At 39.9% G+C, this 14,138-nt stretch overlaps 1 protein-coding gene across 13 annotated transcripts in view; it reads right to left on the bottom strand.

Moving 5' to 3' along the window:
• The window catches only part of msi2b (musashi RNA-binding protein 2b), a 300,205-nt gene that overhangs the window by 27,490 nt on the left and 258,577 nt on the right, over positions 1-14,138 (bottom strand). For 6 of the 13 annotated variants that reach the window (XM_017694954.2, XM_017694953.2, XM_017694952.2 and 3 more), the window contains exon 11: positions 7,717-7,839. The exons of 2 other annotated variants lie outside the window; for them this stretch is intronic. In XM_017694954.2, the coding sequence (XP_017550443.1) occupies positions 7,717-7,839 (123 nt within the window). Of the gene's footprint in view, positions 1-7,716; positions 7,840-12,533; positions 12,803-14,138 lie in introns of those variants that run through there. 5 more of the 13 variants (XM_017694958.2, XM_017694957.2, XM_017694964.2 and 2 more) reach the window with 2 other exon arrangements.

Here is a 14,138-nt window from a genome sequence, read left to right as displayed (position 1 = left end):
GTGTGTGTGTGTGTGTGTGTGTGGGTGTGGGTGTGGGAGAAAAGGGCTGAAAGTTGAAGGGGTCAAAGAAAGGCCTGCAACGAACTTTGAATAGACCTCTATTGTCAAGAGAACTTTAGAGAACTGTACTGTGAGTCATCTTCCCTTGGTCACCAGCAAGGTTGGTATAAAGGAGGCTGCAAGGCTCCAGGCTCTTTCTTCTAGCTTAGTGCAGAACACACTTAGGGATAGTTCAGAAACTGTACTCAACACTTGTTCTGACTTCAAAGATGGAAAGCAGGTTGTGGACAAATGTGGAGAAACCAACACTGACAACACTGTCTTCTAGTTTCTTCTGGAACAATTCCATACCATCAGTCTGAAGGAAAAGGGCAAGACTTGATATGCAATGAAGTACATTTCTACCGTGCAATTTCATAATGGATTTTAACAATACATAACAATAATATGCAACAGTTTTACCAGGTTCTACATAACAGACAATACCATCTACTTGATCTACAGAACAACTACATTCATCTCTACCAAGACCACTACTAGTGAAGCATGCAGTCAAGTCAGAGGCACAAACAGGTCTAGAAACAGGCAGAGTTAAAGAGAGAGCAGTCTGAAGGAATGGTAGAATAATGTAACATATTGGAGGGAAAAAAATGGAACTGAACTCAAGATAAATAAAAGATAGAGATTAATTTATTTAGAAAGCAGGAGTAGCTTGTTGGAGTGTGTAGAGCTTAGAAAAGAACAATAAGTACGAACAGATGAAATGTGGGCGGATAATTTGAAACGAGGAAAAAGAGGTGCTAGAAAGAGGAAGAATTTGTAGAGAAGCATAAAAAGGAATAAAGGAAACAAATTGGAGAAGACAAGAAAAAAGTGGAGAGAAAGAAAAGAAGGTGGCAGTGGGTCACAGTGAGGAGGCGGGGAGGGGGATGGGACAAACCTGCCAGTGAAGTGGGAGCAGAGGAGAGTGTGTAGGGAGGAGCGTAAGTCCTAGTGTCTCAGATTCACACACACTGGCTTTCAGCAGGCCCAAACCAAGCAAGAGAGAAACAGAGACATGACCAGCAGGTCAAAGTCCAACAAAACACTAGAACGTCCTTAAGGTTTAGATTCTATATGTGAAAGAGTTTCGCATGCAGCTTTCTGTTCAAGTGTGGAAGATTCATTGGGTCTGCCACTCCGGTGGATTGTCTGTGCATCAGCACATCAGCACTGGTCGCTTGGTGACCCAGCTTTACATACGATTTTGAAAATAAAGGTTCCATATTATTCTTCAGAGCAGTGCCATAGAATTACAGGTAACGATTTGCTTACATAATTATTAGGTTTAATATGACAGAGCAAAAATAAGGAGTGGCTCAAAATGTGTCGTACATTAATATGTTAATGTCTCTATTTTCAGTTTATTAAAGAATTCCACATTAAAGAAATACAATATTAGCAGCAAAAGTTGTGCTTCATAATGTCCCTAATCTGCTAATATGTTAGCCCTAAGCAAACACACAAGCCACAAGCTAACACACTAGACATAATACAACAACACAAATACAAGATTTTGTGCATCCCTACATAGAATAACTACTTTTGGTTCAGTTAAGAATCTTTTAATAGACAGATTTTTGGAAATAAGATGTGTGAACAACCTTTTTCTCCACATAATTATAAGTTCTATATCAATTAAAGATTTTTCCTCTCTTGTACTCTTAATCAGTTGACTGGTTAAATTAAAGATTAAATCAATAAAATAAGAACCTTTTAGGAACCTTTCTTTTTGGAATGCACTACTTGAATAAATGACTGAAGTGGTTCGCCGCTTCTCTGAAGTGTACTGTCTGGGCAGTTGGCCACTATGATGCAGAGGAGCATTCAATGCCTAGGAGGTTTTTATAAATTCTGAGGGCTAACCATACTGAACACTCCATTTCACCTGGCTAAAGCGTATGTATCATTTGTTTTATGAGCACATTAATCTTAGCAATGGCATCTTCTTCAGGCATGTCCAAATAAGAGATGGATAGAACAGATTTAAATTTTGAAGGATTTATTCTATGTAAGCACTCAGTTAGGACAGTTAGGAGTGCATTAGAGAAAATGCCCGGTAATTACAGATTCATAAGCGTCATAATCCACGCTGAAAATTTTCCATTAGACAAATTGCTGGAGTTCATTGATTATGTGGTTATAAAATGAACTGGCAATAATTTAAACCCAAAGGCTTAAACCATAAAATATTAGCATCTACAGTACAATGCACATTTCTCTTAAATTATAGATTTTTATTTATTTTGGGGTATTTCTGTATCTATGGGCACATTTAGCAGTCTATATTTTTAGAAAATGGAACTCAACAAAAAATTTATTTAAATATCAGAATTGAACCTCCAAGTTAAAATAACACATCCTTTTCAGAGAGCACACTTAAACATATGTTTCTGTACATTTTAGAGCTCAATGTAACATACAGAGAAAAAAAACATATATATATATATATATATATATATATATATATATATATATATATATATATATATATATATATACACATAAAATATAAAACATTCTAAAACTTCTATTAATAATAATATAAACTTTGTTAATATAATATTATGTTTATATCTAAATATGTTAAATTCAGCAAATAAAAAGTAAGTGCATTAAAGTACACAGAAGTGTGGTCTCTGTAGAGGATGTATACTTATTATCACTTAGAAAATCAACAATACATGTCATGTGACTAGAGGCACCCAAACTTTTGCACATGACTATGTATACCTACACTGTTAGAAATAAAGGTCCTGTGTGTGTACATTTTTGTTCATCAAGGTACAATCGATGTAAATGTTCTCTCAAAGATACAACAGTGGTTTTAAGATCCAACTGTGCACCTTAAAACAGTATTTTGCAGTGGAAAAGTATGCATTTGTACCTTTTCATAATCTGTTTTAAAACAGAAAACACCTTGGAGATGAGACTGTGTGTGGAATCAACACAACTGAGAAAATATAATTTCAATTATGGTACAATTATGTTCCCTGACTAAAGGTACTGAGTCGTATCCTGGAGGGAAGAAGGATACTGCCTCAGTGACAGTTTACTACTTTTATTTCCGAGAGTGTTGGTCATCCCAGTCACACAGTACTACCAGGGATGGAGGGTGAAAGCTTGCATATGCTTCCTCCAGCCACTACATCTTTTCAACCTGCTACTAATGCAGTGCCATTGGGCAGCTCAAGATGTGGGGACACAAGCACTAACTGTAAATTCTGTCACATCAGCTAACAGATGCCTCCTGATCATTAGGCCAACACTCATACCATTAAGGAGACCCTATTTCTTTTAATTTGTCACTGTAAATCTTACTTTACATTTCATTATAGATTGTTGACCATTAGGCAAATCTGTACTTAAACGGTAGGTTTAGGATTTACTGGTTACATCTTAAAGTGTAATTTTTTCAAATACAGCTGTATTACACTGTGTACTTTGCCACTGTAGGAAAGAACCAGCAAAGCTTACACTAGTTAATTTGTGAGGAATTTGATCCGATATTTGCAGGGAACTGAAAGCCTGCTGAACTGAAAGGGAACTTGCAGGGAACTGAAAGCAACCCAAAGCAACATAACGACCACTTTAGTCTCAGCTGGAATCATCCACACTGTGCTTTGCAGCTAAGTTAGTGCTGGTGCTGAGTGACTGGCTTTTAACACACAGCCCACACAAACGCATCTCACCCTCCACCTAGCAGTAAATGTATGCACAGCAGGGGTGTATAAATTCATCTTGGCGCTTAGATCAGCTGGGTAATAGATGATGAAGTCCCACGAAAAGGTCATTGTTAAATGTCAGCACTCTGTCTCAATGGCTTCCCCGCTTCTGTCACACTGCAGCCGTGGAGAGAGACTTCGTCACTCAGCAGACAGAGCGCGCCTGGCCCATCAGCTTCAGACAGGAGCAGAGGCAGTCCACTATCACAGCCTGACCAGTCCACTTCTACTGCACTCACTCCTCACTCTGCCCTGCCATAAAACACACTGTGACCCTGTCAGATGTCAACCTGCAATCTAGGGATAAAAATATACTCACAGAAATACCTTTGCTGCACATCTCTTGAGTCTACGCCGTATTTAAATGTCAGTGAAATCACTGAAATCTAGCTTAACTGAACCACTAGAGTAGGCACAAGCTGAGATATTCATTTCTCAGGTGACTCTCATTTAACCTTTAATCCTGGCCCATATGTGGGTCCACACTTTAACCCTTTAAATAGACAGTTTTATTACACATTCCATAGCCTAAGATGAGCTTGACCAGCTTACACTGAAGTCTCTGTACTGACTGAATACTAAGCCTTAGAATGTAAAAAGCATGGGATTTTATTGGGTTAACTGAAATTTGAATGTCCCAGAAATGCCTCCTGTTGTGATAACTGCTGTGAAGTTGGACAAGCTTTACAGAACGCTGGAAAAAATCTCTTTCAACATAATGAGAAACTGTAGTGGACAAGTGCCATGTGATCAAGCTAATGTAATGTAAGAATGACACAATCGTTTTATGCCTACCTAGATGAGATTACCTACAACAATATAGGCCAACATGGCAATGTAGCATTTTTAAGTACCCATATCATGGAAAACTGATTTTTACTTTTTGATGTTTGATGCAATTTTGATGTAGAGTTTGATGTAATATGTAAATATTGTCAAAGATTCAAAATGTACCACTTATTCTAAACTCCATAATGTCAATATGTAGAAATAGATAGCAAAAACAGTCTGCTTTGAATACACTGTTTTTGTGACATCACTAGGACCAAGTCATTTACATATATCTCTCTATTCTGCCTACAGCAGTGTAGCCCAGCCAATTATGGTGAAAATTATGGTGCGTTTCAGCCCAGACTGTTTTTTCAATAAGGTGCGCAACACAAGGTAGCCAATCAGAATATCATTTATGTAAATCAGTCTTTAAGGCACAGTTTAAGAAAGGTTGGAAAATTCTTCTTCTTCTTTCGGCTGCTCCCTTTAGGGGTCGCCACAGCGGATCATCTGCCTCCATCTTGCCCTATCCACTGCCTCCTCTACTTTTACACCAACCGTCTCCATGTCCACCTTCACTACATCCATAAACCTTCTCTGAGGTCTACCTCTTCTCCTTCTACCCGGCAGCTCCATCTCCAACATTCTTTGCCCAATATATCCACTATTCCTCCTCAACACATGTCCAAACCATCTCAACCTGGCCTCTCTGGCTTTATCTCCAAACTGCTCCACCTTCACTGTCCCTCTGATCTGCTCATTTCTAATTTTGTCCATCCTTGTCACTCCCAACGAAAATCTCAGCATCTTCATCTCCGCCACCTCCAGCTCAGCCTCCTGTCTTTTAGACAGAGCCACAGTCTCCAAACCATACATCATAGCAGGACACACTACTGTCTTGTAAACCTTCCCTTTCACTCTTGCTGCTATCCTTCTGTCACACATCAGCCCTGACATCCGTCTCCACCCACTCCATCCTGCCTGCACCCTCTTCCTCACCTCTTTTTTGCACTGTCCATTGCTCTGGATGGTTGACCCAAGATATTTGAAGTCATCCACCTTTATGACCTCTACATACAAAATGAATAATGCCCATTTTCAATACATAAAATCACAACATAATATAAAAAGTAGAAGTCTGATATGGGCCCTTTAAATTCGAGACTTATTATGCATATTTCAGCAGGTACAGCAGGACTTTTGGCTCTGTAAAACTTGCCCAACCTCACAACTGTAGTTATGAAAGGCTGAGTTTGTGGGCAGTACACAGATAAGTGAGTTCGGAATCTCAATAAGATTAATATGATAAACGCTAAAGACCTTTTTCATCTACAACACTTCAATTCTACTTGATACAAATCACAGGTTAGATATTAGTTTTATATCATTTACTGAATAATAAGCCTATAGCTTAAGGAATTAAACCCTAAGCACCTGCACCATGTATTACACTTCAGCTCTAAGTTATACATTAGTTTTGTACTAATTCCTGAATAATAAGCGTAGTGTTTAGCAGGGTTACTCTTTGCATTCTCTGAACAAGCCTGGCGTAATTCACACCCATAAACGGAAAGGAGATGCAAAGTGCTGTGTTTTTTTTTTCTGTTCTCGCAGGCTAAGTTCCTTTAGCGGGGGCACTAATCAGAATCAGACACATCTGATTGAATGGAGAGGCATGACTGATTGGCTCACGCTCTGTCGACTGCACTCCGTCAGACTGTGCGCACAGCCACTTTTACGCCTGTCTACGAATTACACCGCGCTGGATGGCTGTCTGCTCAAGAGCAGGTGTCAATGGAGTGTGCTTGAGTGTGTGTTGCTTGCAAGAGGGTGTGTACACATGCTCGTGTATGTGAGAGACTGTGTGCACGTGTGTTAAAGTGTAAGACAGTGTGTGTATGCACGTGTGTGTGTGTGTGCGCCTGTGGGAGCTGTCAGAATCGGGGACCACATCAAACTTGCACACAGACCCCACTTTCTGACAGGCAATTAGACAAGGCCATCGCTTCCTGCTGCGCTAAAGGCCAGTTGCTGCAGTAAAGGCCAGTGAAGAGAGCGCTGCCTGCTACCACCGCACCAACCCACCCCACCCCATTTGTTTATTTATTCAAGTATCCTTGTGTCTTACGAACAAAGTCAGATTGATTGATTAAGCTATCTGGCTGCTGGATCAATAGCTGTGGTCAGAGGAGAGGCTGGGATACTGCTAAAAGTGCAGGCTCAGTATTTCTGCTCTTTTAGTCTCAGAAGCTGGTGGCCATCTGCGGCCAGAAGCTGCAGTGATTAAGCGCGGATGAACTCACTAAAATTATAGATGTCACTGATCTGATACCCAGCATTGGTATCAGCCTATACTAGCAGAAAACACTGGGCTTGATTGTATGAAGAGAAAGAAAAAATAGATCTGATTCGGTAACAAATCTAAACTGAAATTTCACTGAACTGCTTGTAGGACAACATAAACCAAGAGTAGAGAAAGGCGTAAGTCTGTTATAAGAGTATCTAGCTAAGTTTATATTACAATTATATTACAATTACTATTCTTTCATTTTTAGCTTTCATTTTTGCAGAGTAGGTGCATTTCTTCCTATAGGGTAGTTTGAGCAGTCTGAGCAGAGATGCCCATCCGAAACTACGTGGTTCAATTAAAAAAAATCTCATTTCAAAGCTTTAAAGTCTAACTAAAAGAAAAAAAATCTCAAGGTCTCCCATTCTCGGAATGGGAAAAGAAAACTCGGTACCATCTCTACTAAAAAACTACGAGAAATGAAGATAACTCAGTGTTTGATGGCAATGTGTGGGGTTAGGAAAACACTGCAGCAAATAGTACATAGAACTGTGCAAGCAGAGCTTGGCCCTAAACTCTGATCTATGACCAGCTTCACCAAAGCACATCCTGGCATTTGCAATATATAACAGAGAAAGCAAAACTGGTGTAAGATCAGTTGCTAGGGGCAACCTCTACTAACAACATTAATCACACCTACTGTAGGTTAGGAGAAGAGGGAAAGAAGGCAGGGGGGCTGAAATCCTGCCTTTTTCCCTCTAACTACATAGTCTGTAGTGGTGTGTGTATTTGTATCTGTGTGTATGTGTGTGTGAGAGAGGACAGAGGCGGCTAGAGTTTAGAGCAGCATGGAGAGCGGGGCAGCCACACAGATAAATCGGCCAGAGCGTTTACCTGGCCCTGTGCTGTGCGGGTATGCTGCGTAGCCGCCTCTTCCACGGGCCGCCCTACCTGAGCCACGTGCTGCTGCCACTGCCGCTGCTGCCGCCACAGGACCATATGCCGTCGCAGGAAAACCTGCAGAATACACACAGGGAAAGAAGGGTTTATAGAGGAGGAGAGGAGAGGAGAGGAGAGGAGAGGGGTGCAGAGAACAGAAGAGAAAATGACAACAGAAAATGAGAGAAGAGAAGAGAAGAAAAAAAGAGAAGAAAATGATGAGAAAAGAGGATAAGAAGGGTAAATGAGAAGTGGACAAGAAAGAGGACAAGAAACAGAAGAGAACAAGAAAGAAAAGAGGACAAGAAAGAGAAAGGAACACAGGATAAGAGAAGAATGAAAAGATGAGGAGAAAATGAGAAGAGAGAAAATGAGAAAGAAGAAAAGGAAAGAGAAAATGAGAAGAGTACAAGAAAGAGAAGAAAACTGAAATCCTGTATCTTCCCCTTCAAATATCATGAAAAACAAGACAATGAGAGGAGAGAAGAGAAGAGAGAAAATGAAAAGAGAAAATGACAAAAGAGGAAAGATGAGAGAAAAAAATGAGAAGACAAGAAAGAGAAGATAACTGAAATCCTGTATTTTCCTCTTCACATATCGAGAAAGACAATGAGAAAGGAGAAGAAAAGAGATGCGAGATGAGGAAAGAGTAGAAGACGAGAAATCAAGCAGAAAATGAGAAGAAGAGAGAAATAAGCAGTGGGCTGATGTACGAGAAGTGAATAAAAACAGCTCTAGTGTAATCTAGCTGTAGCTCAGCTGTGTCTCACTAACTCTGAGTTGTTGGAGTGTGATTTGCTGCCTGTGGGTGCTGCGGGCAGTCTCTGTAGTGTGTTGGTATTGGCCTCAGTAGCTGCCTTTAATATCTTCAGGAGGCTACAGTGGCCCTAATGCACTCTTGAGTATTTTTGCATGGATGGCCATGTCTTCATTCCCTGCTTATCTGCTCAGAGCACACACCAGGAAGGCCGCAAACGCGGATGAGCTTTTCAGATATGATAGCTAGCTTATATGCCCATTTGCTATAATAAATTGATTAGGGCTTTGCAATCCTGTGAAATGCAATGACACTAGCATGCCTCTTTAAGGCATTAACAGAGAAAATACTGCACTGCAAAGCAGTCAAAAGGGTTAAGAACTGCTTCTTCAAAGGAACTATTTCAATAGAGCACTTGAACATCCTTCTGCAAAATCAATGCAATGCTCAACAAATGGTTAAGGACATTTTGCACAGTGTAATCCTTTGTCTGAGTATCGTTTTCCACTCGGCGTGTCATTGATTTTGCAGTTTTAAAAGAATTATGTGACGGCTCAGTTGTTTGTTAATACTGTAAATGAAGACAGTATATTTATAGACAAGCAATTATGCTCTCTGTAGCTTAGCACAGAAAGCTGTCATAACAGAATCTGAACAAACAGGCAAGAGTGCTGGACTGCTTGTGTAACTGGATGCCAAAGAAATCCATCCAGAGCAGAATATTACTGGGTTGAAGTCCAACCATGATCAACGCTGGCAGCGCAAAAGCGATATGGAAATGGCTACACAATCTCAGTACTTTGTAGCCCACTTAAGTCACTTATCTTTTCGGCACTGCTTATGTTAGGGCGGGGAAATGAAGAGAGAGAGGACAGAGTGTGGTGGGATAGGGGCGAGAGAGAGTGAGAGAGTGAGCAAGAGCAAGAGAGAGCAACAGAGCGAGAGAGCGCGAGTGAGAGAGAGTGAAAGCGAGAGCGAGAGAGAGCGAGAGAGTGAGAGAGCGAGAGCGAGAGAGAGCGAGAGCGAGAGAGAGAGTGAAAGAGAGAGAGAGACATAAACCCAAGCGGGTGATTCTTCCTCCATCGCTGGTCATGGCGGTTTATGCTTTGGAACTCAATCAATCAGGAGGATAATTTGGTCTCCAGGCAGCGTGAATAGCAGCTATAGCCATGGTGGGCCTGGGGTGCTGCACAGCAGGGGTGATTTGTGAGCAGGCCCAGGCGAGACTGGCTTCATGTTTTACTGGCCCTTTATGCTCTTATTAGCAGATTAGGCATCTGGGATTAATTGCTCGCTTCCAAGTGCTCTTTAATTTACTTTAGGCATCTGTTGTTGTACAGGAAATAGCCAGGTATATACTGTACCCCAATACTGGATCAGTTGTACCAGCGAACATTACAATGAGTAACGTATTCAGCTAAATGATTCGTAAAAGTTTAAGCATCTGTGTAATTTCCATAGTTTACCACAGATAGCCTGGAATAAATTTCCATGGCGTTACACTCAACAACAGCCACTTCTATTATCAAGTATTGTTGCTGTACTAGGGTGAGAAGGATTGGAACAGGACTGCTAATACTGAGGAAGCTCTGGCTTCAGCCATTGGTTAGCTAGAATAGAAATATGTATCATGTCATTCTGGCTATATAACCTCACCTGCATCATGTTATTTAGTCTACATTATAATCTTTGCATCATTTTATGCCAAGAGAGCAAAAAGAGGGCAAAAAGTAATAATCGAGCTTTGTAACTATCATGGTAAGATTAGCTGGCTGGAAACTAACAGGTTTCCATGAAATGAACATTATAACAAGAGACCATCGTCCATGATGCTTTATTTGAAATTTGTTGGTTGAAATTATATTGTTCAATATGATCATGTGGCACACTCATTAAACGTATTTCATGGTTGTGGTTGTTCCATCTGAGTTCAAAGTATCAAGCTGTAGAAGGGGTACGGTCCAGGTGACTTGAGTCACCTGCCACCCAGGAGAGTTTCATTTTCAACACACCTGGTTCTAATATTCAGATTCTCTTATAGGCCTTAGATCAGGTTTGTTAGATTAGGGCTGGAAGGCAGAACTCGGACCAAGGTGGCCATGCTTGCTTTACATTACACAACTCAAGTGAAAATGTCAGTTTCAAGTCACTAAAGTTGCGCTCACCAGTTTCACCATGAAAAGCCAGCCTCAGATGACCACCACTGCAGATTCCTACTGGATTTAAGTGCAGAGCTCACTCAGCTCAAACAGGGTTTGAGTATATTCAACCACACTTGTAGATTCTAACATCTTTACAATTGTCTGACTGACTGACCACCTCCATGCTCCTCATAAGCTGTCGGTTGACTGGCTTTAATGCATGACATTCTGCTAACAGAATGAACAGGAACAAGTACTGGCAGAACAGTACAAAAAGAGAGCATCAAAGTACTCCCAATAGCTTTGTATATGTATGTGTGTGTGTGTGTGTGTGTGTGTGTGTGTGTGTGTGAGCGTGTGAGCATGTGTCAAAGAGACAGAAAACCACTTGAGCGCCCAAATCTGGGGTGTTCAAACATCATAATTAAATATTATCATTTTAGCGAACAATGAAGGACATCCACTCAAACACTCCGTCAAAGTCATCATTAAAATATAAATATAATTATACAGCAGCTCCCTAATTAAAACACACATCTTTGGCTGCAGCGGTCCGTTCATGATTGAAAGCCAATAGACAGTAAGCGGCTGACACTGGCAGATGGTTGGGTTCAGATAGAGAAATGGATTGTAATTAGCCTTGTCTCTTATGGGTTCCCTCCTATTCTTCAACTCAGACAACCCCCCGAACCCTCATATTAGAGGCCTTAATAACCTTTTATGTGCTGTTAATGCCTAATCAAAAAGCAGAGTTTATAGTGAAATTAGCAGTGAGACAGAACAATGGTGCTGAAATGCCATATAAATAAATGTAGAGATGCTGCATGTGTTAAAGTGGCCTTAAATAGCTCTTACTTGCATCAAACTGAATGTACTGCCATGTCAGACAAGTCAGATAATGTAAGGACCTATAAATGAATGAAACTGGACTTGGGTACGATCTGGTAAGGTACAGATTAGAGCCCTTTCGTCAAGTTATTACAATTTCATGGCGCTGTGTCAGAGTCTCGGATCCAATTTGACCAGTGTGAAGCCTTTAAACACTGCACCTTACACTGGCTTTTTGTGTGTTGGTCCTCTTTCTAGAGAGAGATCACGTAAAACAAAAAACCCATACATGTGTAGAGAATTTTCGGAATTCCTGCACAACTTAATCACAGAGATGTAAACAAACTTAAACAGAGTGGTCTGATGTGAAATGGCGCATTGTAGAGAAACTTAGTGACTCATACTTCTTTACAACAGTGGATATGAATGAGGTGTCATAATGTAGCACAAATGTAACATTTATTTACTATCCAAGACGAGCAGTAAACCTGTGTGTGCGTGTTTTTATATGTAATGTCAATAATGATAAAACATTAATACATTAAAAAAAATGAAAATAAGGTTCTCTGAGGTTCTTTTATTTGGCCTTACAATGCTCTGCATGCACCTTTCCACCACAAATGTTAAAAACTAAAGATTTTAAAAAGTATATTGTAGGGCAAAATCTTCTCAAAACTATGATTAAAAACAATGTCTCAGTCATCAGGCAGAGTATTTATAACCATTTGCTTTCTGTTAAGCAGCTTTAAAGGCATTACATGCTTCAGATGTCTGGTTCTTATTACTAACAGTTCTGACTCTGGCAAGTTTCTCTAGAATGGTGCATTTCACATGTAACCACTCTGAGTTACTTTGTTTATATCATAATGCAATTATGCAGAATAGAAAATGGAAAAATAATGGATTTACTTTAAAGCATTATCTCAACACTCACCTAAAAATAAGAACTGGGATTGTAAAACACATAATTCGTTATTTGAAATCACAATGTTTGCCTGTCAAACATTGTACCGACAGCTAGGATGGCTGCAATGGGCAAATGATGCTTCAGATGATATTCTGTGGGTGGTCTGGATGCACTAAGACACTCATAAGTTCACATTATGAGTTCACCAACATTTTACAGTTATAACTGCAATAACAGTGTCCAGAAATAAAATCACAATATGGTCTATTTTGTCATCATGCAGCCCATTTCGCAGTAAAAAATGATTAATTGGTGCAGTATGTAGCTCTTTCAATATTTTTTTCCAACTTTGTTGCAACAGTCCACTGTAGAAGATGGGAGATGCTCAGTCTGTCTTTAGCATTCAACCTATGAGAAGTGGAGAAGAGATCTATTAAATATACATTTAAATACTAAACTGACCTTGAAGACTATTGAATCTAGTCCTGCACCTAAGCCTTACCTTCACTTCAACACAAAACCTACACCTACTCCTAAAGCTAACCCTTACTATAAGCCTGTTGATAACCAACTATCACCAGAATGTTTGATAATTTAAGTGTTGTTAATTCATGATCATCTATAGAAGATCATCAAATAAAACTGTGACCCTTTCTTTTTTTAATAGTTACAGCAAAGTATTGGTTTGAGTCCCACTTAACAGCTTTGTTTGCACTCTAGACAGAATTTCAAAAGTGTCTTTTAATTGTTAAACACACTTCAGTCTCTTTTGTTAAGCTTCAGTGCCACATGAGGGTTCAGTCAAGTAGATACCTGTGCAGTGGATCTCGCTAGTTCTAGGAAGAGATTAACTTTGTTGGATTAGGATTAATTAAGGTGGTTAATTAACAGATTGCACCGCCTCATTGTTTTGTATTTGCAGGCATAAGACTCCACTCGGGAGAGACTTGCCAGCATCAAATTAATTTCATGGGCCTTTTATTACTAAAGAGATAAAGCCAATATTTAGGTTACTACTTTTTCTCAGTTTTCTTCAGCCTGTTTGCCCTGTCAGTGGCTGTGCTCTGCTGGGCCGCTGTAGCCTGGAGAGGGGACAAGGACACATCTGTTCCACTCTGCAGCCCTGGAGGAGCTCTCCCTCACTCCCTCTCATTCGCTTTTCTTATAAAGCTTTTGTGAAGTCTTCCTAAGAATAACCTTCATAAGCTAATAGTGTAATGGTCGCCCCTTCTTACGTTCGTGGGTTTAGTTCTTGCAAACTCTGTTTAAGTGTTGTCCATAGTTTCTGCACAAATAATGTTATATAATGCATGTTTCCAGAAAATGAAATACTTTAACACGAGTGCTTACCCATATGAATAATCGAGGTTATTGCAAAATTTGTTCATCACTCTTGCCAAATGTTCAAGTTTTACCACCATTTTTTTTTCTTTCATCAGAATCTGCAATAAATCTGAAGAATGGGATGCTGAATATATTAAAATATCATTTAAACTCTGAAAGAAAATGGATCAAAAATGAAAACTATGGCCTTCTTTTCAAGGACACTTGGAGAAAGACTTATTAGTCGATTTAAGCACTATGAAAGCCACAGGGAGAGAGGTGAATTACAAAGGCGAGCTTTAAAGAAAGAAGGAAGGTGGCTAATAAAAAAAAGGGAAGAAACACAATCTCCACCAACCATCTTTTCATCCTGCAAACAAGAGGTGAGTCATTCCTCTCCAGCACAAACCCTTGACTGGGA

This window comes from Pygocentrus nattereri, chromosome 17, assembly GCF_015220715.1.
Source record: "Pygocentrus nattereri isolate fPygNat1 chromosome 17, fPygNat1.pri, whole genome shotgun sequence".
Classification (NCBI taxonomy): domain Eukaryota; kingdom Metazoa; phylum Chordata; class Actinopteri; order Characiformes; family Serrasalmidae; genus Pygocentrus; species Pygocentrus nattereri.
This window is presented reverse-complemented; position numbering and strand designations above follow the sequence as displayed.